Raw genomic sequence first — 25,747 nt, forward strand, 5'->3', positions numbered from 1 at the left:
TCGCAAAGTTAAACTGTTTTTATTGGCCCTTGGCCTCCCACACGTCCCTGCCCTCCTGGGATAATTGTTTTCATTTCCAGTTTGTGTCTATCTGTGTCTCTAAATGTTTAAGTGGTTGTCAGCTTTTTTGTGGTGGGTGTTGTTGCCAGTCCAAGTCATGGCTTGGGCTTCTCATTCTCTGGTCTCCATAAACTACCGTGACTGTTAGAATGAATGTCAACCATTTTGTCTCAAGTTGGAGCCCTAGGGCAAGGCAGTTGGCTTGGATTTGTGATGGCATGAAGAGGGGGTCATGACTTCATGTGCAACTGTCAGGCTCTCTTCACAGATAGAAGGGAGAAGATTGTATTCTTAGGTTTTCTTACCAGATCTACCACTGAGTACAACAGTGGCTCTCAACTGTTCCAGACTATTGTACCCCTTTCAGGAGTCTGATTTGTCTTGCGTACCCACAAGTTTCACCTCACTACTTGCTTACAAAAATCAGACATAAAAATACAAAAAGTGTCAGAACACATTATTACTGAAAGTTTACTTTTTCATTTTTTCCATACAATTATAAAATAAAGCAATTGAATATAAATATTGTACTTACATTTCAATGTATAGTATATAAAGCAGTATAAACAAATCATTGTCTGAATGAAATTGCAGTTTGCACTGACTTTGATAGTGCTTTTTATGTAGCCTGTTGTAAAACTTGGCAAATATCTAGATGAGTTGATGTACCCCTTGGAAGATCTCTGAGTACCGCCGGGAGTACTTGTACCCCTGGTTGAGAAACACTGGAGTACAGCACCTGCCTACATCATTAGTCAATATTGGATGTTTCAGAGAAAGAATCTAGACCATGGGAGGAGGAAGGGGACTCTTCTGATCTCAGTAGTCAATTGTCTTTTCCCTGAAGCAGATTGATTACCCCAATCTGCAATTGCTAATCATCTGTTGACCTATTTGTGAAGGGCCAGCCATAGGAATGTTGTCACATGTGCAGAAGTAGGGACTTCTGGCTTGGAGGTACGCTGCTGTTGGTTCTCCTCTGCCTGCCACAGCAGATGAGCTTGGGAAGCCAGTCCTTCTAGCTTCTCACTGACTCCCCTTCCCACACAGTTACCACTCCAGCTCATTTCTCTGTGGGTACCTTGAACAAAACTGTTGGATGTGTGTAGTATCATAACAGATAAAGCAAGGGAAATTACGGTCAGCTGGGGATTAGATACAGGGTTTTGGCTCAGTCTGTTAGAGGATTCAGACTGCTCAGTTTGGATAGTACCTAAAATCCTCTATTTTATTTCTCCCTCTCAATGAGAATTCCCTCTATCCTCTCTGGGAAAATTTTCTTCCAGAAAATGTCTGGTGCTTTGCCTTTAGCACCAATTGCTGTATACCATTGCAAATAAATGTGGAGGTACAGAAGGCCTTTAAACCAGCATCTTCTAGATTTAATTGCAGTAGGACAGACTGACACAGGTTCAGAGGCCTTGCTTGTTTCCAAGTAAGGGGTTAATTGTAGCTTAGAGCTTGAAGGGAGCAATAAGAAGGCAAGGCTAGAGACACAGGTCCAATCAGGCTCCCAAAAGGGAATAGAGGAAATTCTATAGGGCAAACTCACGCCTGCATTGTGTTTGTTCTGCACTAACGTGGCTAACGGCTCTGTGCTGCAGCTGCAGAAGCCGCTCCCTGTCTGGCACAGGGTGGCACTCTAAGATGGGCAGGTGCCAGGTTGGAGGAAGGCCAGAGGATGGAGATGAGGGATCAAACAGTCCAGCACTTTGGTAATTCAGCACCCTAGCAGCGGCACAAAGCGGCCATTGCAATAGTGATGCTAATAACCCACACTCAGGCTCAAACTAGCTACTAGTTAAGAGATGAGGTTCAAGTCACCTCCCCTCCATCCCTGCTCCAGTGCAGGAATGAACCTGCCTCAGGAGAGAAGGGCAAGTTCCACACCTGTGCTCAAAGGACTAGCTTGTGCCCCAAGTTGCCCTTTTAACACAAGAACAAAACCTTGACCAATAGAGCTTGCTGACTGAGGCTGTTTACTTTTGCTGCTGAACAAGCTGATTCATTCTCCCACCTTACAAAGACTCAGGTGAAATACTGTGTTAACACAATGTATCAGTCTGAGCCTTTATGTCTTTGAAATGCTATTGGGAAAACACTTGATACATGATCACATGGCCTGCCACAGGAACACATTTATAAGCGTGCACAGTTCAGTAGAGGTGACTCTAAAATAGGTCCCAGAAGCCGGACTGATATGACAGAGAGACTCCTGCCCCTTTAAAGAGTTCAGTGCAATAACTATAACCTTGTACCACATGCAGACAAGCAGCTGTGGCAAGGGCTAACTTACTGTTCCACCCACGCTGCTACTGCAAAGAGAGCATGTAGAGTAACTAATAAAACCAGGAAGGGGGAATGGCTACGGGGGTGGTACCTGAGAAGGGGATTGCTGATGAGATGATCCCATCCATTACATCTGGTTGCTCCTATGGTGGGTGACTGACAGCAGTGCCAGAACCATGGGGCACCTGGGTATAATTTGGGAGGGCAGGGAAAGTGTTGTCCCCCCAAAGTGCAAACCACGGGCAGGCGTGGAGCGGCACTGGAAGGGGCTGCACTTCACCACAGGGGAGCTGATCATGGTGCTGCAGGTGCCAGACAGCGGCTGCAGGAAGGGCAGAAAGAGGACGGGCTGCACAGCTGGTTCCCAACAGCAGCTACTGGAGGTATGAGACTGGCTGCACCAAGTACCTGGGGGGCGAGGAGGTACAGAGGGGGTTAGTGCCATGAGGGAGTGCAGGGTTAGGGAAGAACCGAGCACAGGAGGGGAGTGGAGTGGTTAGGGTAAAAGGGACGCAGGAATCCACTTTGGTCTTGGCAGAGGCAGTGTGTGTGGTGAGGTGGGGGGCATGCAGGATCATGTGCCACCCCATATTTCTCAGGATGCCTCTGGCAAGGACACCCAGCAGCGAGGAGGCAGATTTCCCCCTGGCAGTGTCTGTGCAGTGAGGGGAGGGAGGAAACAGGGTGCCTGGCTGCCGACTGAGCAGCTTGCCATGAGGCTACTTCTCCTTCCCTGCTGCTGGACTCCCAGCACAGCTGCCTGCTTAGCAGACTCTCTGCTGAGGGGAGTCAGGGGTGGTGGCTGAGGCAGTCACATGTCCCCACAGAACCTTTCAATTGTGGCCCCCCACTAGCCACAGTTGTGTGCCCTGTCCCACCCGCCACTTCTACAAAGGTTCCGGCGCCCTGGGTGACTGACCTGTAGAGAACTCAGGCAGATATAACAAAGTGGCTTGCGACCTCTAGTTGGCCTTGGTGCTTGGGTCAGCTGTATAGCAAGTCTTGTTTTTAGTGACATGAAAGAAACTTGTGATGCTTTGTAGAAGAGGGCTCCATTTAGCACATGCCTAAGCGAAGGCCAGACGTCATGTAACTAGATTTTAATGTTGACCATTCATGCCAACCTTGCTATGGGGCACAAAGCCTCCCTGACAAATTACACCTGTGTCAGGAAGCAGTGTCATTAAACACTTGTCCCTGCTGTGGCTAATACAGTCTGTCATACTTAAATGAGAAATATATAGTGGGGTTTGTGATGACTGGGAGAAATGCACAGTAAATTGCCACCATGTCCAAAGGTTGCAGATCTCATAAGATATCTAGACAGACTTATGTGCAGTGCTGGGGAGGAGTCAATGATTGTGGCACACGTAGGTACCAGTGACATAGGGAAAGGTCGGAGAGAGGTCTTTGCGGCCAAATTTCGGCTGCTAGGTAACAGATTAAAGTCCAGGACCTCCATCGCAACACTGTCTGAAATGCTTCCAGTTCCATGCACAGGGTCAAAAAGACAGGCAAAACAGCAGGATCTCAGAGAGTGGATAAGATGAAGGTGTAGGAACTGGGAAACTTTTAGGAAAGGAGGAACCTATACAGGAAAGATGGCCTCCTCCAAACCAAACAGAACCAGTTTGCTGGCATGTAAACTTAAAAAGCTTGTAGAGGAGTTTTTAAACTAAGGTCTAGGGGAAAGCCAACAGATACAAAGGAGCACATGATTTGGGTGGAAACAACTAGGGATGAATTTATTAAAGAAGGAACTGTATATCTTAGTAAAGAGGACAAGAAAGAAGTTGGTAAAGTACAGGTAGGAGCTAGTGAGGAACAGTCACATGTAAAAAAAGTCCCATTTAAAAATAACACATGAATGCAAGCAACAGAATATTGGCAAAATGTACAAGTGCTTACACATACATGCTAGAAGTCTAAATACTAAGATGGATGAACTAAAGTGTCTGGAATTAAACAAGGATACTGATATAATAGACAGTGTATACTTGGTGGAATGAAGATAATTAATGGGATATGGTAATACCAGGGTACTATATATATTATATATGAATGACCAAATAAGTCACAATAATGCCATTCTACCGGTGCAACAGAAAGCTGAATTAGATAAAGTAAAACATCTAAAATGAATTGAACTGAACCAAAAAAATCTCTTTGGATAGAAATTCCTTGCTTGAACAATAAAAATACAGCAGCAGGAATAAGCTACCAATCACCTAACCAGGATGGTGACTGAAATACTCTGAGACTGCAGAGCCTGCAAAAGCAGAAAATGCAATAATAATGGGGATTTCAACTATCCTCATATTGACTGGGTATGTCACCTCAGGGAGGGATACAGAGATAAAATTTCTAGACAACATAAATGACTGCTTCTTGGAATAGCTTGTCCTGGAACCACAAAGGAAGAGGCAGTTTTTGATTTAGCCCTAAGTGGAGCTCAGGATCTAGCCCTGGAGGTGAATACAGCTGAACCGCTTAGTAATAGCGACCACAATGTAATTCAACTGAACATCCTTGCACGGGGGAAAATGCCAAAGAAATCCCCCATTATAGCATTAAATTAAAAAAAGGGAACCACACAAAACCAAGAAGAGGTGGTTAGGGACAAAAAGACAGCCTTTAAAAACTGGAAGCCCTAATCTAGTGAGGAAAATAGAAAGGAGCATAAGTTGCAGCAAATCATGTGTGAAAGTATAATTAGGCAGGCCATGGAAGAATTTGAAGAGCAACTAGCTAAGGACACATACTAACAACAAAAAATTAAGTACATTAGAAGCAGGAAGCCTCCCCCACAATCAGTGAGGCCACTGGATACCAAGGTGCTAAAGGAGCATCAAGCAAGATAAGGCTGATGAGGAGAAGCTAAACGAATTATTTGCATCAGTCTTCACAACAGAGGATGTGGGGGAGATTCCCACACTTGAACCATCCTTATTAGGTGACAAATGTGAGGAACTGTCCCAGATTGAGAGGTTTTGGAACAAAAACAGATAAATTAAATAATAAGAAATCACCAGGACCAGATGGTATTCAGCCAAGAGTTCTGAAGGAACTCAAATATGAAACTGAAGAATCATTAACTGTGGTCTATAAACCATTACTTAAAGTCATCCTCTATACCCGATGACTGGAGGGTAGCTCATGTAGTGCCTTTAAAAAACAAACAAACAAAAAAAAAATACTACCTCCAGAAGCAATCCTGGCAATTATAGGCTGCTAAGCCTAACTTTAGTACCAAGGAAATTGGTTGACTCTATAGTAAAGAACAAAATTTGTGGACACAAGTGAACATAAGGTGGAGAAGGGTCAACATACCTTTGGTAACGCATGATTTCCCTTTACAAATCTACTAGTATTCTTTGAAGGAGTCAACAAGCATGTGAACAAGGGTGATCCTGTAGATACAGTGTATTTGAACTTTCAGAAAGCTTTTAACAAGGTCCCTCACCAAAGGCTCTGAAGCAAAGTAAGGCATAATGGGATAAGAGGGAAGGTCCTCTCATGAATCAGTAGAGAGAGGTAAACAGCAGGGTCCCCCAAGTTTCTGTACTGGGACCAGTGCAGTTTGACATATTAACAAATGATCTGGAAAAAGGGGTAAAACAGTGAAGGGGCAAAGTTTGAAGAAAATACTAAATTACTCAAGATAGTTAAGTCCAAAGCTGACTGTGAAGAATTACAAAGGGATCTCACTAAACTGGGCAACAAAATGGCAGATGAAATTGAGTGTGATAAGTGCAAAGTAATGCACAGTGGAAAACATTCCAACTATATATACACAAAATGAGAGAGTCTAAATTAGCTGTTACTACTCAAGCAAAATCTTGGCGTCATCCTGGATAGTTCTCAGAAAACATCCTCTCGATATGCAGCAGCAGTCAAAAAAGCTAACAGAATGGTTAGGAACCATTAGGAAAGGGATAGATAAAACAGAAAATATAATGCCACTGAATAAATCCATGGTACATCCACATCTTGATTACAGCGTACTGTTCTGGTTGCCCCATCTCAAAAATGAAAATGAGGGTTATGGAACAGCTTCTAAACAAGGAAAGATTCAAAAAGACGGGGAGTGTTCACCTTAGAAACTGGATAGTGAGGGGAGAATATGATAGAGGTCTATAAAAGCATGAATGGCGTGGAGAAAGTGAGCAGGGAAGTGTTATTTACCCCTTCACATAACTTATGAACCAGGGGTCACCTGATGAAATTAATAGGCAGCAGGTTTAAAACAAACAAAAGGAAGTACTTCTTCACACAATGCACAGTCAACCTGTGGAACTTTTTTCCAAGGGATGTTAAGGCCAAAAGCATACGTGGGTTTAAAAAAAAAGAATTAGATAAATTACTGGAGGATAGATCCATCAATGATCCAGCAACACAACATGCTCTGGATGTCCCTAAGCCTCCAACTACCAGAAGCATCAGGCATTGGCTCCAGTCAGAGACAGGATACTGAGCTAGATGGACCATTGACCTGATGTAATATGGCCATTCTTAAGTAATCTGAGGGAGTCCCCTGCCAATTGGACACTAATGCAGACTTAATTAGCTTAATACTTTCCACCCTGGAATGTCACAAATCAACTCCTCACCCTGGACCCCAATGGGATTTGTGTTCTCTTTCTACAGTGGGCTCAGTAGCAATACCCCCAGTTGAGCAAAACAATCCTTTCACATCTCTTCAGAGCCTTGCTCCTCCACTGACCGAAGCAAGAGGGTTGGCAGCTAAAAATGCTTGACTTTTTCTAAAGAGTAGACTATGGATATCTACCAAAAGAATACAATTAAACCTTTAGCACTGGCCCTTGGAATCCTTGGGTGCTGAACTTGAATGTATTGCTGGAGTAGCCTTGGTCTCAGAAAATCTCCTTTCGTGGCACCTCAGTGGAGGTGTGGGAGAGGATGGGGTGCGAGAGAATTAATCAAATTGGCATAAAAAGGGGGGCCTCCCCTCTATCAAAGTGGATTCTTAATTTACGAGGCAAAATTTTGCCATCCTGTTGACTTTCAGTTTCATCTCTGTTTGGCAAAGATCAGCATTAATCATTGTGGCTGAACACTAGTCAGCAGAGAACTAAAACCATCCCAGTCATATGTCTTGTCCCAACCAAACATGAGGCAAGTGAATCTCTGGCAGCATAGCTCTGAGGAAATAAAGACAATCTCTATTGTCAACTCTACTGTCCTGTGGCTGTGCAGTCTGCCCACAGGACTGGGCGCCACTCAACCACACGGTTGGAGCCCAGTGTAACTCAGCAATAGTAGCTACTTCAATTTTGTGTTGCCAAACACCAGCCTCTCTCTGCCCTGGCAACGTTGACAGGTGGTATTGAAAAGGCTAAGTATACTGTGGGTGAGTGAGGCTGGGGTGCCGATCTGCTGGCAAGGAACTGATTGTGATGTCACAAATCAAGTATTATTATAAACCAGAGTTAGCCCTGGAACCTAGAGATGCAATTCCATTAAACAAAGCAGCAACACTTGCTGACGGCCATGGGGAATTAGTCCCTGTTACTTTATTGCAAGACCCAGGGGAAGGTGGTTGTGAAGATCTGTTACCTGCTGTCAATTTCTCCCATTGTGCCTTCAGACTTCTCAGGAAAAGAGCCTGCTGTCTCTCCTTATCCAAGAACCCCAACCAAGATATCATGCATGATACTTTTCAACCATCTCATGAGTAGAGTACCAGGTTCAATGGTCTACCACCACCAACAATATCTATTTCTTACACAGAATGTTTCTCCCCTCACCCAGGAAAATTTATGCAGTGATTCTACCATATCAATAGTGAATCTTTGTAAGGACTCCTCTAGGATAGGTCTCCCTCTCTTTTTAAAATGACACCATTCAGAATATTAGGAAAAGAATATATAGCACATGGGATTAGAGGGGGAGTGGAGGAGAAAATGGGTGTCAGACAAGCTTTGGGAGTTGCCCAGGGGCCTACAAATTGAAAATAACTAACAGGTCTCCTTGTATAGTGATCAGGGATAGGACATTTGTAGTAACAGAAGTTGGTAACTGAGTGGTAGGTTCTATCGCTGCTTAGACTTTATGCAGGAGTTGCCCTGCCACCACTCCACAAAGCAAATAAAAGTGCTGAAGTGTTAGCGCCACCATGATAAAATCTGACAGAGATACCCAATAATCAATATCAACACAACTAATTTCTAAGAAGAGAATTAAATCAAAAGGGGAGGAACAGGTATTCATTAGATGTGTCAGGGAAGTGAAAGATGTTACTATACTGTATTGAAGGAGTATGGGAGAAAGGGAAAATATTTGATTTCTTTAATAGGTTCAACTCAGCCTATGATTTGTCCCTACAGTTTCCTAACTGGAAAAATAGGACGTTTTATATACCAGATATCTATCTTATTAGTGGGTGTAATCAAGCAATTGCATATGACTTAGAAAATGCTTCTGTAGTTATTTGTGCCCATAAAACTAGCTGCAATTACTTCCAGATGCAAAATTGCAGGCATGGAATCAAAATCAAGTGTCTAGAAGCTAGAGGAAGTTGCTCCCCCATTGAGTATAACCACTTTAAAGTACAGGTGGTCACATTTTGGCCCTAAACAAATACACCACCACCCCTATATAATTACAAAGCCTGCAAGCTGGGACCAGCTTTTGCTTTGTTAACCACCTCACCTCCATTTCTTGACGTTGCAGCTGTACTGTCATTACACAGTGACACCAGGTACTGGATTATCCAGGTGTCAGTGTTTGTTACCATGTCAGGTACCACAGTTGTTAACTATTTCCTGTCCTAAATATGGGAAGAAAGAGTGGTATTTCAATTAACACTCTATGGTGACTGTTGGCAACAACTGGCTGTTTAGCAGGGATGAGTGTACCTAGCACATTAGGCAGCACAGAAACTGTGAATATCACAGGATAAGGTGAAGTGAGCACACTTTTCTGCAACTATGCCATGAGGATTTAACAGCCTAGTTCAAATTTTTTTCCACGTCAAAAGTAACTAGCGTAATTGTCCGCTATTTAGTGGGAGAGAAGGAAAGCCTTCAAGTACTAGCCAACATGACTCAGCTACAAAGCCTTAATTTTGTGGCTAATGATTCATAAAGCCAGATCATCAGAAACACATTTCACCCTGTACTTAACCTGATTTTCTGCACCAAATGTCATGTTATCCTACTTATTGGACTAAAGTACTACTGTAAACAGGGGCTCTTAAAACCCTTTTTAGCCAACAGCAGAAATATGATTGAAATGGGGGTGGGGAAGGGGGTCCGACTAACTCCTGAAACCCTCGCAATCTTTGTACATCAGTTTTCAAGGTAGTATTCATTGCCTGTGGTCAACAATGTACTGTTTCCAGTAGCCAACAGAATTAAAAGGTGTTGCTGTTTCAGATACCTCTAGAGGGGGAAGGGAGCTCATGACAAATCAGCACTTTCAGAATGGTTATTATCAGTTATCAGAAACTGAGCACCAGAAAGTGGTGTTAGCAAGACAGCATCTTACCTTAGCAGACCATGAGGTTGTGTGAAATGCTGGAGGAGAGGAATTGTTGCTCTCATTCTCCTGTGCTTTCCCTTCTGCCTGGGAGGCATTCTTGGTTTACAATAATATGATCTACAAAGCCAGTACATTAGCCTCTATCATCTCTCCTTAAAACTCACCTCTGCTGCGATACCTAAAAAAAGCTTGGAAATGGTTAAAGAGATGATATGCTGTAACTGCTGCTTACTGCACGAACCGTAACTGTCTTGTTATCATGTGCTCCACACACCCCCTTTATCTGCTTGTGTCCACCTGGTTCTCATCATACTCTGACTGCGAGCTCCTTTGGGCAGGAACTATTGCTCTACTCTGTGTGCGTTGTGCTTAGCACAAAAGGACCCGAATTCTTGACTGAGACCTCCAGGGGCTAATGTAATGCAAATGATAAATTCCAGTACAGCCAGAAGCAGCCATCTACCAGACTGCAGGCTTACAATAATCACAGGGAAGATGCTGTGTATTTCCCCAAAAGAATTTCATTCTCAGAAAGAAAAAGAAAAAAAATTACACACTTAGCCTGGCAAGCCAATCTAGATCAAAAACTTCTACTGCTACAAAAAAGAAATATCTTCATGGATGATTGTGGTGATGGTTTTCAGGTCACAAGCGCATGTTCTCATGAGACTCATCATTATTTATATCACATTCTTCTGTGAAAAGAACACAGATTTTACATTATCAAGGAAAAAAATGCAGTGTTAGGTTTCATGTCATTTTAAATGTTGCCTTGCAGGAGACTGGAAGGCTCAAGAAAGTGGTAATGGGATACAGAGCTTCACAGCCTGCTTTCTAACTGTAATCCTGTACTTTGAGTGTGGATGGAGCAAGAGAACAACGATGGCTTTAAGCCACTTTGTACTCACCATATTCTGGAGTTGTGCAGGGATATCTCTGGCCCAGAGTGTAACTAGAGCAGCCCCAAGGCTGCTCTAATTTAAATTCTGCTTCCTCAGAGCCCTGGAAAGTAGAGATAGTGGCCAGAGTGCACTGTACTCTGGCCATTCTCATGCCAGGGTCTGGGAGCAGGGCTATCGTAGAGTCCTTACTTTACCTCTTCAGGAGATGAGGAGGCTCTCTGCAGGGGTATTCTCAAGGGGGCATTCCTTAGGGCCCCTTTACATTGCCAAAATGGTGTAAAAAGGGCCTTAACATAAGGGAGAATAAGGCCTCTATTTCTAGGTTGCTGGGTCAAAATGGTGAATAATTAGGTGACTAATTTCTAGGTTGCGGAGTTACTGGTGACCAATTAGGCCATGAAACAGTCTTCAGCAAGTTATATGTGAAAAGAATGATGATCTCCATCTTCCTAGTAGAGCAGGTACATATATTAAATAAACCACTTCAATGGGCACTTCACTGACATCTTTGTTGGTGGTGTCAATAGAAAGGCAAAGAATTATTACAATGGAGAAAAAAAACGACAGTCTCACCAATGGGACACAGCAAGATGCTTTGGTGAGAGTTGTATTGCTACTAACTGTGTGGTGCCTGTTCCACAGTTACCCTTTCAATTTCCAGGCTGCAATGCTACATTTTTTCCTTCTTCATACGTTTAGGCCAGATTCTCCTGTCTGTTTTGCACTGTATAAGCACCAAATTCCCCCACTGTGCAGGGAAACTCTCCTGTACCAGCCACGCTACCCCTCTGGCATGGCCAGCATGGAATGCATGTTCCAGTGGTTAGGAAGGAGCAGGCAGAGAGGAGCTCCGTTATGTCCTAACTTATGCCAGTGGAGGATAGAACTGCTCCCCCGCATGTACAGGCCTGAGTGGAGGCCCAAAAGAAAGGGAAGAGAGGCCCTTCTGTGTGGAATGGGGCCATCCCTGACTGGGAAGTCACTTCCATGTATAGTCTATGGGGAGTGATCTGAGTCTGTGTAAATGGTGATTCAAACACACATGTAGTGGTTTCCCATAAGACAGACTAGAGAAGTAGTAACATGGCTGAGCTGTATGCTAATGGAACATCACAACCCTGTTTAAGATTCCAAAGCAGACTCTCTTCCCTTGGCAAAGCCAGGAGACTCTTTTCTATGTGAAACTTCCTTCAGCAGCCCCAGAGTCCGGCTGGAGAAATACTGCTCATGCTAGATTAACACAATGAACTCTCACACACACTGTGCCTGGCAACTGTAGACTTTGCAAGTTAAAGGAGATATGTGATATACAGGGAATAAGGGTGATAATGGATTTCAGTGATGATGAAAGCCATTATACAGCTGACAGCTGTATAAGGAGATTTACTGTAAAGGTGCTAGCACCGGGGTGCTGTCTGGATCTGCAGAATCTGTCAATAGCAAGTGTGATTCATTGTTACAGGAAAAACACACTAGGAGCAAAGCACAGATTGCATTGCTCTCAACTTAGAGCAGAAGTAGTACACTTCGTACAGGCATAGATGCTTTAACTGCATATCATGTTCTTCTCACAGAAAGCCAGTGGTGATGAAGAAAATGAGAGCAAAATACTGAAGCGCCCCAATAGAGATGCATATCCTGGTGAGATGTAACGTTAAGAACAAATGGCAGCTGTCTTTGTTCTTGAATGGACTGCGTGCTTGGGGGATGGTCTTGAGGTTAAAGCATGGCATTGGGGATATAGATTTTAATTTCCAGACTCTGCCACACGTTTCCTGTGACTTGGACAAGTCATTTTCAGACACTAGCCTCGGCGTGGGTCTGATCTCACACCAGTGAAGTCAGAGGGAATTTTGCCATTGACTTCAGTGGACATAGTAACAGGCTCCACATGCCCCTCCTCCCATCCCAATGTAGCCAAGCTTGGCAGGTGCAAACACTTTCAATAATGTAGTGCAACAAGTGTTTTGAATATGCACAATCCACTGACCCCAGTGGGTTTTGCAGGTACAAATTCTAATGGTTATGTGCATGGGTATTAAACTACTTTGAGAGGCACACAGGGGTCTGCACTCATAATATGATGGTGCAGGTATGTGCATGTTCAAAGTCCTAGCAGATAATTAGCTTTTTATAAACAGCTAATTGTTCCACACAGTCTGCCCTTATGCTCACTTTACAGATAAGGGGAAGAAAGTCAGAAGTTATGCAACTTGCCCAAGACCACCCAAGGGATCAATGTAAGAGCTAGAATTAGAAGCTAGGAGTGCATAGCTCCCTGCTTAGATCACACCTCTATCACAAAAGCACAAGGAACAAAATAACTACTGATCCTGGCAGAAAATTGTGCCAGTCCCACAACTAAGTCACCATAGCTCTACTGAAGTCACTGGACCCACACCAGCTGAGGATCTGCTCCTCTGTCTCTAATCTATTCTACACTGAAAGATGTTCAGCTATAACTCTTGATTGGAAAATTACTCGTAACCTTTGGCAATAGGTCACCTGCAGCTTCCTGCCATTAGCATGAATGTATATTGTTACGTTTGGAAATCCCTCTGCCTGATGCCAAATTATTTTGATTTCACACAATTTAAAGTCTGTCAGCATGAAGAGCTGGGCTTTGGGTGGTGTGGGGAGTGACTTCCTACATTCAAACACTACAAAGGGCTCAATACACAGCTTCAACAATTCTTATTTAAAGGTATGGCTGGCCCAGTTTCCCTTCACACTTTCAGACTACAGATTTGGAAGTAATTTACAAAATTACTGTTAATGAAAGAAGACATCTCCGAAGGAAGGAACCGAAGGAAATGTGGTCTGCCTAGTAATGAATTGCCTCAGCTTTGACATTCCTTATTGTTTTAAACCCAGACTGCAAGGCTATTTAAACCCCATGTGCCTCAGTCTAAATCTCACAACTGGGTAAACCTCAGTAACTATTGTCATCAATGGGGCAGATCCTCAGGTGATATAAATCTGCACTTGCTCCTCTGACATCAAGTGAGCTGTAGCTCACGAAAGCTTATGCTCAAATAAATTTGTTAGTCTCTAAGGTGCCACAAGTCCTCCTTTTCTTTTTTGCGAATACAGACTAACACGGCTGCTACTCTGAAATCTGACTCCACAATGTGAATCACTTACCCAGTAACGCTACACAATTATTACATAAAGCCCTTTCAGTCTGAAATCTTCGAGACATCTGGCTAAATGGGGCTGTGCTGTACATGAAAAGCAATCTGCCAACCTTCAAGCTGCTATTCCAGCTAATGATCAATTCCCTCCTCTTCACCACAATCCCAGAAGCAGCTTTGTCATGGTTACCTGGATACTTACTGACGCTTGTACAGTAGTAGGTGCAGCGATGATCCAAGTGGTTAAACAGTCAGACTTGTTATCTAGAAGCCAGTCATGAATGAAATGCTTTTTAGCTATGGCAGTTTAAGCCATGGACGAGGGGAGTACATTGCTCCATCTATCCAACATGAGTACCAAGCAGCAGGATACCAGCACTGCAGCCTTTTACTGTAATAAATTGCCACGTGATTTTGAATAGGACGTAACGGATAGAGCTGGGTGGCATGTTTTAGCCAAAACTTTTAGCATTTTTGAAAAAAAAAAATGCAGATTTGAGTCAGATAAAGTTACAAAATATATGTGTGCTAATGTGTGTGCTAATGAAGCAATTTCATTCCACTGCATTGTTGACAGTGGTGATCAGCACTGATTTTTTAAAAACTTAACCAGTGGGAGCAGGAGCAACAGCCTTAATGAAGGTATAAATGCATCGTCTATTATAACCCTCCCATTTCAGTTGTTCATAACTAAGGCCAATTGTTTATCATGTGGGGTGTAGGGCTGTACAACAGTAGTAGTCAACCTTTTTTCATTTGCAGACCCCTAAAAAATTTTGAACGGAGGTGCTGACCCCCTTGGAAATCATAGGCATCATCTGTGGAACCTGGGTTAAATACCATTGGTCTATGGTAATGACAACCATTTGCAGACCTCTTAGACATGGTCTGCGGATCACAGGTTGAAAAATACTTTTCTACAGTGTGTATTCTCTAAGCAGCAAAACTAACATCAGGCATGTACACTCAAGCACAAACAAGGGAAATTCAGTTGGTTCTGATCAACAGTGACATTGGCTTGGAAAGATCTGATGATACCCAGGACATATGGGAAGCTGAATAACCAGCCCATGCAGCGCTTCTAGCTTTTTCTATCTAGACACTTATAGGCCCAACACATTATCTCCATCACAGGCTTTGTAGTTCCCCTCTTTGTTATGTTTGTTATATTTTTGTGACCATACAACATTTTAGCTGTAATGAGATCTAGCCTTCCACTGTGGTAATCCCATTACCCTTAAAGACTTACAATGGATTTTTCAAGATTCTTTCCTTTACTGCTTTCCCCTTGTGAGGAAGGGGAAATCGGATGATGTAGCCTAAGAAGATGACTGCCTTTAAATCAAAGCAAACAAATCCTAGGTTGTTCTCTAGAGAAGGGCCTGGAATTTTGGTTAAAACAACCCACAAATATTATGCATCAGGACACAGGCTGATCACAAGCCAAGGTCACAAAAGAATGTGCCTTTCCTCCCCATATATTATATTGCACTAAGCTAGGGGCATTATTGGAGGGAGTTGACTTTTCTGAAGCATCAGGTACTTACTGTCAGGACCCTGTGGGGAGAACCACCATAGTAGATTCATCTTGCTTTCCCAAAAGAGACGTGTATGCCCAGTGGCAAACTCATTCATGCTTTTGCTAGCCTGGGAGAGGGTATAGCCCTGTTTGCAGTGGCTCCCAGTGTGGGGATATTTTCTTATATACTCAGTGCCCTACTTCCCATATAGGTGGAGTGAGAAGTGCTGCTATTACAAGTGCCATGGTCACACCTGCATGAACATTTACCCCCAAAGTGGTTTGGGTTGCAACTAGCAGTATGGAATGATTTGGGGGCATTTTGGAGAGGACCACTTAAAAACAACATTTAAATAAATAAAATACATTTTACCAGGCAGGGAAATATTTGAAAAGCCCTCCTTCATGCAAACCCAGTGCACAGTCTGTCTAAATGAGGGTCCCTGGAAATATGCAGCACCACATACTCAGTAATTGTCTTGTGTTTGCCTTGTTCTTAATGTCTCCAGACATTGAAATCAAATAGTGTACCAATGGGTCATGGGAAGGGAATCCTGCTTCCCATAGTCATGCAGAGACCGTGGAACACCTCATGAGCAAGCAAGTTGGTTTTGGCTCAAGGTGTCCCATGAGAATTTAAAAGCTACTCAGCATGTGACTTAGTGCTCATAATGTGATTCTGAGGACATAAAGAGCACTGTTTGAAGGATACCAGCATGCCACTTCAATGAGAGTTGACTTTAGGAACCCATGGTACTCTTCACCTTTAAAGATTAGGTCCCAAAAGCGCAAGTGTTGCAGAACTGCATGAATTCCATGTGTGCAGAGATCATAAACTAAACTGTGCATACAGTATAGCCAACCGTACACAATGGCCTTGTCTGGCCTAGGGGAAAATTAGGACAATAAATTCACCACCAACCCAATTCTACAGATGCTGTCATCAGAGAATTAAGGGTACTGATTTTTCTTTGTGCAGAAGCAGTCAAAGTTGCTGTACAGTCATTTGGAGAGGTAAAAGAGGAATGGAGGAGAAAGCACAAATGGTAGATGCTAGTCATGTTGCTTAACACATCAATGGAAGAATCCCAATACCACAGAAATGGGTGCAGTATAAGAACCTACATGGAATAGAGCAGAAGCCCTGGGAGTGCAGGTTGAGTTGGGTTCTTTAGGCACCAGTTCTTAAGGCATGAATAATATTGGCAAGCCAGGTTTTCCACCACTATTGCTAGCACAGGTGTAGAGCATGGATTGAACATGGTCCCCAGAACAGAGCTATAAACCAACTACCTCCTACATAGCCTATCACATGGCTTCAAATACAGTTGTAACCTGTTCTTTAACCCTGATACAGCATACATGGATACAAACTGGCCCATCATGTTATAGTGTTACTATGCTTGAAAATGGTTTCTAACCAATACAGCCTTGTCAAGACCAGGGAACAGTCAGAGCTGTGGTGCTCCACCAGTGGTAGTAATGGTGGAAACACCAGTACAGGCAAGAGTTAAACTGCCTAAACCTTCTGCAGAGTCTGCCATTGCTGCTGATGGTTGAGCAGCACTAGAAGAGAATTATGGATTTTCAAAGGGATTTTCAAAGGGGTCTAAGGGAGTTAGGAACCTAAATCCCATTAGAATTCAAACTTCTTTAAGATCATTTGAAAATCTCAGGCTACAAGTCTAAGTTTTTTGTCTAGAAGGCTAGATCTACACTAGCAAGACTAGATCAGTGGGTGGGTGAGGTCAAGCCTAAATAATACCCTGGCCCCAGAGACAGCAGGGGCTCTGAGGCTGCAAGAAGACATGAGCGGACAGTGGCTTTCAGCAATAGGTCCCTCTAGACCAGTACTAGAAACTGTTTAAGTGGGAGAGGACAAAACCCCTTTCAATAAGTTTCAAAAAACATTCTTTTCATTAAGACTGATGCCAGTGGCTACTGGGTGAAAACAGAATTAATCAGCAAATATTTACTAAACAAATAGTCTCCATGTAATGCATTACATTTGTTTTCTTTTCTTTCTGCTAGTAGAAGGCGCCCACAGGCCATCCTAGCCTACACCAAAGAAACAGTGCTTCAGTCTGGGTTTTGTTGCTTGCTTTCGCTCCAGTTTTACAACCCCACTCTTTAAGGCTGGTGTTACTCATCATTGCTGCACTAGTCCCTTTCAAAAACAAGGGAAGAACTCACTAACTCCTTCCACTAGTGTAATAATCTGCAGTGGAGCAATTGGCATGCTGCCTTCTCCTTCCCAATTCACACAGCAAGTGTTCGCAATTCAAGTAGTCCATCTCTGCAGTATGTGCCCAATCCCCACCTGCCTGTCAAGTGAGAGTCCCCAGGAGGGTCAAGATGTTGGCTTTCCTCCATTAACCAAGTCTCTGCTGCTGTACCACAAGCGAGGAAAGGCCAGAAAGTTATGAGATATCCAAATCAATTATAAGAGCTGCCTGGTAAGATTGGAAGGTGGTATATGCCACAGATGCAAAGGAATTGCTTTGAGATATTGGGAGTGAGGAGGAACAGCATCCCAGAGTAAGTATTGCAACTTCCATCAACAGGGTCAGTTATAACAGAATTGTCAAAATACTGAAGAACACATTGGGAAGGTCTGGCAGAGATGAGCCATTTCTGGGCCAGATCTATGCAGTTTTATACCAACTGAGGCTTCACTGATGTCAAAGGAGCAACACTGATTGACACCAGCTGAGGATCTGGTCCAGACTTGATTCTATCAGAGATGGCTTGTAATCTATCTGTAACATGCTCCTATGGCCTGTTTTATGCAAGAGGTCAGACTAGATGATCACAATGGTCCTTTCTGGTTTTGGAATCTATGACTCTATGCCATAATACACTTTGCAGTATATACCCTTCTTTATGTTATCTAAGACTATAACATACATATAAGATATGCATAGTATGTATGAGAAAAGGTCCCATTTATAGTGCCAAGCCTCCATACGTTATTTCTTTAGCAATAAATTGTGGTGGCGGTAGAAATTAAACTTCCATATTCCAACTTCTTTACATTCAAGGATTCTTCCCTCTTTAACAAATTGCTTCATTCCATGTAAGAGTATTTGAGGGGAAGGGAGGGGAAATAAAAACTAGGAGAAAATGATACTCCCGAGTAGCCAAAGACAATTGCTGCATCTGGAATGTACACACAAAGATCTTAGAAAACAAGAGAAAAAGAATCATGTCATCAGCTGCGGTTTTCAAATATTTTTCCCACCCAGGTCAATACTGCAGGCAGGCAAGAGATGATATGCATGATAACCAAAAACAATTCCATGTGCTAATCTGGTTTTGTATCCAGTAATAATCCCTTTGTGGTATATGCCCAGGATATCCCACATCCACCTTTCAGCCTGCTAGTCAGCTATCCCAGCATACTGTTAAAGGTGAACTGCAAAGCAGTTGGTTTTGACTTTGCTGCTCCCTTATGAAATCTAAAGACTCATCATTTTCTTCTGCCAACTTTTACAAGGTCAGTGGAGGACCAGAACATTGATGGCCTAAAAGTCAGTTTCTTTTCCCACTTCTACTGTAGAATGAAGCAGTGCTGCTCTGGTTACAGCTTCATGTGTTATCACCCTTCCAGTCCTCCTAAGGTTTTACCAGAGTCCTCCAGCAAACAAGAGGGGAATGCAGACTTTGTATTTCAAGGGGGAAAACAAGCAGAAACCAACTGTTAAAAAAGCTTGACTTTGTCATTGGGCAAGCACAACTGAAGGGCACTAGTCTATTTTCTGCTCCACAATTCACTTTTAAGATGTAATTTCACACAGTGCAATATTTTGGGGTTCAACACACATCAGAGAGACGTTGTGTCACCAGCTGCCCTGTGTGCCTTAAATGCTCTGCTGCTGTGGCTCTCAGCCTGAACAACAACAGACAAACATGTAGTTTCCTGAGCGTCTGTGTGCTGTTCAGCCCTGGTTCTGCACTCTGGCCCCATCTTCCTACAACACAACAGCCCCACTCAGGTCTCCAATGACCAGGCCATGGACCCCAACACACCCCCACTTCTGAATTTTCCCAGAACCATCCCTAAAGCCACCAGCCCTCTCCAGGAACACTCAGGGAAGTGAGAAGATTCATTGCTCCTTTAAAGAGACAAAAGTACAACTTACCATTTTAACTGAAGTTAACAAGCCTTACCATTCAAACACAGCCCTGGGCTGGATTACAGTGTAAAATATAGCAAGGTTAAGTGATCCCAAGTAGAAGGTAGAATGGGTTACAAACAAAAGTAAAAATACACTTTCTAATGGCTAAGTCCTAACTTACCAAGCTACAGATAGTGCTCAAGGTAGTTTTCTCACTAATCATTCTTGGTCCAGCATGGCAGTCTAGAGCCTTTGGCCAGGAACCAATACACAGTGCACAAAGTGTTCATTTGATTTCTTTGTCTCCTCAGGGGTAAGATAAAGATGGAGTCTCTCTCTGTCCCTTGTACTTCCTCCAAAGGAATTGTCTTTCTCCTGGAAGTCAGGAAGGCTTTCTGGGGATTCAGTTTCCAGTGACTCTCTGGGGTGCAGGAGCCATATTGATTCTCCGTCTCTCAAGTTCAGTCTGAGGATAACCTCCACTGGTTTAGCTTAATGGTTTTGTTTACTGCTAATATGTAAATTGAGGTAAACCCACATTCCTTTAGGACAAACCTGTGTATTATTGCGACAGGATGCGACTCACCACTACAGCACCTCCTACTGGTGGTCTTGGGAATTAGCTCTGCACCCTCTTCTGGTGGTGTCTCACCCACCGTCATCTCTGCTCCTGGACACACATTACTCCTAGGAGCACAGCATCCTCTTCATGACACTGCACTCCAGCTGTGCCACACTGTGTTCTCCCCTTCCAGGGGACCTGCAATCTCCACCCAGCCTCTTCCCTCAGTGGCAACTGCAGTTCATTGTCCCAAGCCCGCTTCCCATGCAGTTCCAGCACCCTCTTCTGCCCTTACCTCAGGGCCTCAGCCTACCGGCCCTAGCAGCCAACCAGGAGCACTCTCTAGCTCTCCAGTCCCTGCTTGCAACACTGAATTGTCCCAGGTGCTGGGCTTCTCCCCTTGAGTTCCAGTCAGTTACTGAACTCTATTCTGACTGCAGACCTTCTTATATGGGCTTGCCAGGCCATGATTGGCTACTCCTCTCAGCCCCTTTCTAATTGGCTGCCTCCACTGCAGCCTCCCTAGGGCTGCTTTTAACCCCTTTTCTGCCAGTGAGGGGCAGCTGCCCCCTCACAATGACCTTTACCTAGCCTACATGGTCTGGTTTTAAACATGTTCTAGAACATATGCACTAAGAGCGAACTTCAAAGGTTGCCCCTTTAAGAGTATAAAAAGAGAAATTAACAGTGTTTGCATGATATTTCAAAGTTACTTTAATTCAGGCTCTAAAGACCAATTCACCTCTTCACGACTGTTGCACTGACTGCAAGGGACAGTCACTGGAATATGAGACAGCAACCTATTGTGCAGGCCTGGCCAAGACAGGGGTAAAGAGTCTTTGCACTTACTGCTTTTGAAGTGTTTTGATCAAAGAACTTCTAGCTTTGATGTAAAGCACAAGGGAATCACTTCAAAGAGAGCCATTGGCCAGAGTACTTTGAAAACAGGAAGATGACAAATCAATATCAATTGCTGATGCCTAATATCTCTGGGCTAAGTGCTGTAGTGAAGGGACTGTTTAACCTACTGACTAACATTTAGTTATTCCTGATGCAGCTATAGATTTGTCAGTTAAACTCAGTCAGATAAACTATTTGTGTCCCTGAAATAGGAGACCATAAGAAGGCACATAAGATGTACATAGAGTTCTTTCATCCTCGGATCACACAGTGCTTTTCCATGTTAATGTAATAACACCCTATATCGGCTCATATGCAGGGACTGAACCTGGACCTCTGGATCTTAAAGTCACAGCCACTGTTACTTCAGCTAAACAACCAGCTCTGTTAGTTCATACACAAACCTCCTCATGTGGTCTTGCACATTCTATTAGTACGGATTATATTAATTAAGCTTCTTGACTACCCTGTGAGACAGGCAAGTAATATTATTCCAGTTCCACATAGACAAGGCCCTTTGTTTTTTTTACTCATTTTTACAAAAAAAAAAAATCGGGGATTTCTAAAGTTTTTTGGTTTTTACCCATTTTCAAGTGAATTGTGAACCACTCAAGTACATGAAAATACTGATTATGTTAGGAATATCCAATCCATTACACTAGGAAGATGTATTTCCCCTTCCAAGGGAAGCAGTGGGGGCAAAAGATCTATCTGGCTTTAAGATTCTACTCGAGGAGGAGTATGGAGGAGATGCTACTTATGGAGAAGATGGTATGATGGGATAATGTGATTTTGGTAATTAACTGATCTTTAAATATTCAGTGTAAATAGGCCTAATCCCTTGAGATGGGATATTAGATGGATGGGATCTGAGTTACCCAGGAAAGAATTTTCTGTAGTATCTGGCTGGTGAATCTTGCCCATATGCTCAGGATTTAGCTGATCGCCATATTTGGGGTCGGGAAGGAATTTTCCTCCAGGGCAGATTGGAGAGGCCCTGGAGGTTTTTCGCCTTCCTCTGTGGCATGGGGCACGGGTCACTTGTGGGAGGATTCTCTGCTCCGTGAAGTCTTTAAACCACGATTTGAGGACTTCAATAGCTCAGACATAGGTGAGGTTTTTCGAAGGAGTGGGTGGGTGAGATTCTGTGGCCTGCGTTGTGCAGGAAGTCGGACTAGATGATCAGAATGGTCCCTTCTGACCTTAGTATCTATGTGACTATTTGTGTTAGTATATTAGTGTAAGGGTAAATGTGGGGTTGTCTATTTAAATTAAGGCAAGGTAGTGGAAGATATATACACATGCACATGTAGGGATATATCTTATGATACTGAGTGCACCAATGAATGTGTGCATAAAGTCCCAAGATGCCTTGTGACAAGAGGAAGAGGGGGACCGAGTCTCAAAGACAAAAATTCTGATAAGTTTACAGGATGAAAGCCTCAATAATAATAATTAAAAAAAAAAAAAGGCCATGGTGCTGCTTCTGGCTTGGTGAAGGAAGAAGAGAAGAGTTGCCTGCACTTAGCTGGCTAACTCCATCTGGAGCAGCTACTGCTGGGAAAGAGTAATATTAGAGCGGAACTTGGGGCAATACAGCCCTCACTAATCTCTGAGGAGGAAGAAGCAGAGGTTCTGTCAAGCCAGAAATCTGATAATCTGGACAATTGAGTCTGCAGATGAGAACTACAAATGGACATAGAAGTGAAGGCAAAAGTCCACAGGAAACTTATAAGCAAAATGGTCTCTTTCTGAAAGGATTTACCAAAAAAGAGCATCCTGGGTAACAGGAAAGCTCGAAGAGACTTGGAAAACCAAGGCAGAGCTAGGAATATTGATATAACTGAGGGGTCCAGAGAAAAAAAACGGGGAGCAGACCACCGGGGGGGGGGGGAGCGGGAGAGAAGCTGATCACTAAAACAACTGAAACTCAATTTTACTTAGAGAAGGTTCCCACATCAATGGAAAGGAACGGGAGAATCTCAGCAGAAAGGCAGAAAAGAGCAGATCTATTACAGCAACCCTGTCTGATGGAATACACAAGATTTCTGAATACAGTGAAGGCAGCAAGGAAAGTTACCTACAACAGCTACAACATATTTTTTCCCTCCGTCCTGAGCCCTTATGAATCATGTTCAGCAGGAGAGAGAGAATTTTCACCCCCTGAAATTACTCAGGTGGCAAAAGGAACAGATACATCAATCCTGTCTGGCAAAATTGCAAGCAGTGTTTCAGGTCCAGGCATACTTTGAGGACACTGACTCTGCCAAAAGAAAATGTAAAGAGAAAATTACAATTAGGCATCTTAATACTGGCTTCTGCTAGTAATAAATAACAAGATGGGCAATACCCAGTTACAACTGTAGACCTTGAAATGTTTTTCAGAATTTTTTTTTTTTTTTTTTTTTTTTTTTTTTTTTTTTTACACATTCTGGTCAAATTTTGCTCTTAATTTCATGGGTGTAAGAATTTTGTCCATTCCTAGCAATATTTGTATTTCTATTTAAAATCTACATTGCCATGTACATAATTGTTCATTTTCTTTCCTATTTTAACAGGAGGTGAAGTTGCAATCTGTTCTTTGCTTCCCTCCCTGTCCGCTGCCAAAAGGCCAGACAAACATATGATGTTTAGGATATATCAGTGTATAGAATTTATAGTGCAGTCATGATCCCCTATGAACAATATACTTTAATGTTAATAAACACTGAAATTTAACAGTGATTTATTTTTTTAGGGAAAAAAGGTCTTTCACCTATGCAGTGTTTTTAAAATTATCCTACAGGAACCAAAGTGCAGTAAAATAGAATATTCCATTATGAAAGGGGGATGTGATACCATCTCCAATGGATGTTGTACTGATAATTTATACTGATACCTGTATAACTGGAAATTTATCTGGTACACTAAGTACCTTGCTTTTCACTGCTGGTCTGAATGCTGCATGAAAAACAATACCCGGAGTATTTTAAAATATTGGTGGGCATTTCTGGCTAATACCAAGTGTTTTCTGAATATTTTATCTACTTTAACTGGGCCTACAGAGATATTTTTTGTAGTACTGGAACAGCATAAACATACGGCCAGCCACAAATATAATGACAGCCTTGCAAAATTGTCATGATAATTAGCCAGGCACAGAGGCTAGGGATTATCCCCCTCTTCCACCACCACTATTGCGGCTACTGATCCAGACTGAATGGCGAGAGGAAGAACAGAATGCATTGGGATAAATTATTATAATGTGAAGGAAGGACACTAACTTTTTTTTTTCCTTAACTCCCCAGAGGATCCCTCTATCCTGGTGAGTGGACAAGGCTGTATTACACCTACGATGCACACCCAGGCACGCTGCTAGAGAGCTGGTCCATGCACATTGCTCATCCCTCCCACACGGGCATACAGCGCACACAGCACAGAGGTTCCCAGATGTGCAATGCGCACAGGGATATTGACAGACCCGCGCCCGGGCACATAAATCACAGTGCATCCGATGAAGTGAGCTGTAGCTCACGAAAGCTTATGCTCTAATAAATTTGTTAGTCTCTAAGGTGCCACAAGTACTCCTTTTCTTTCTGCAAACATACCACGAATAGCAATAGGATAGTGCCTGCTGCTCCTTAGAGAAACCAGGGGGAGGCTCCGCTCAGGCTGCTGGGCGAGGGAGAGGGGGCTGACCGAGCAGGGCTCTCCTTCCCCATCACTCAGACAGCGTCCAACCGGTGAGACCAGAGAAATCAACAAAGTCACGCTTCCCGGTCACGTGCACGGTGTTTTCAGCCGATGCACTTTTTCGTAGGATTCCTCCCCCCCTTTCCCCTGGCATTAGTTCTCCCCCCACATCCCAGCAGAGGAAGGCACAGGCTGGAGAAGATGGTAGCCTTGAGCCTGAGGAATCAGATTCTGGCCCCCTGTTACTACCTCCCTCCCTCTCCCCAGAGCCAACAAGCTGATGGAGAATCGGATTTAACAACCCAAGGCAGCAGCCGCAACGCATTACTCCGGTCCCTGGTGGGGGCAGCGATCCTGAACGCAAGCCCAGCATGGGGCCAGTCCTCGTCACCCACACTCCGTCCCATGTATACAGGTTCCCCTTTCAAAAAAAAAAAAAAAAAAAAAAAAGTTGGGTTTTTCATTGTTACTGTTCCGGTTTCGTCTCCAATCCATGCAAAGCCCCGTGTGCACTCACCACTGTGACCGGCGACACCATGTCTACTCGGTAGGCTTCAAGCTGAACGGCAGTCCCTGACTCCGGCTCTGCGGCTGGGTCCCGGTGCCTGGCGCTTTCCCTTTAAATAGGATCAGAAAATGTATCTGTTTCTCTCAGTGCCGATTGTTTTCTGGGTTCTTTTTTAGAACGCAATGACATCATAAAGGCCGGAGCTAATGAGCTGAAGGGAATGGAGCTGGGGGTGTGACACCAGCCAGCTCTGTCTCAGTCGCCCCTCCCTCTGCCTTCCTCTCTAGGCTCACAACCTGCAGCTCAATAGACTCAGCTCGTAAGGGGAGAGGAATAGGCTGGCAGTTTTCCACTTCCCTCCCTCCCCTCCTGTCCGCCTGATGTCCACGGTAGTTTTAAATGCACACACGTACTCGCACACCAAAACATGGGTACACTTACAGACACATGCATAAACACATACACTCACAAATAGATGCGAGTAAAAATCAGATCCTTCCAGAAAAGCCTGCTGATTTTCACGATCCAGCTCCCAAATAAAGAAAATGTCCAGCTGCTACTTATGTGCCAAAAAATTCTA

At 43.5% G+C, this 25,747-nt stretch overlaps 1 protein-coding gene across 1 annotated transcript in view; it reads right to left on the reverse strand.

Moving 5' to 3' along the window:
• The window catches only part of TMEM86A (transmembrane protein 86A), a 45,454-nt gene extending 19,958 nt beyond the window's left edge, over positions 1 to 25,496 (reverse strand). The window contains exon 1 of the mRNA XM_038407170.2: positions 25,177 to 25,496. Coding sequence (XP_038263098.1) covers positions 25,177 to 25,197 — 21 coding nt within the window. The 5' untranslated portion in view covers positions 25,198 to 25,496. The remainder of the gene's footprint in view (positions 1 to 25,176) is intronic.
• Positions 25,497 to 25,747: the final 251 nt, after the last annotated feature.

Source organism: Dermochelys coriacea, chromosome 6 (genome assembly GCF_009764565.3).
Source record: "Dermochelys coriacea isolate rDerCor1 chromosome 6, rDerCor1.pri.v4, whole genome shotgun sequence".
Lineage (NCBI taxonomy): Eukaryota > Metazoa > Chordata > Testudines > Dermochelyidae > Dermochelys > Dermochelys coriacea.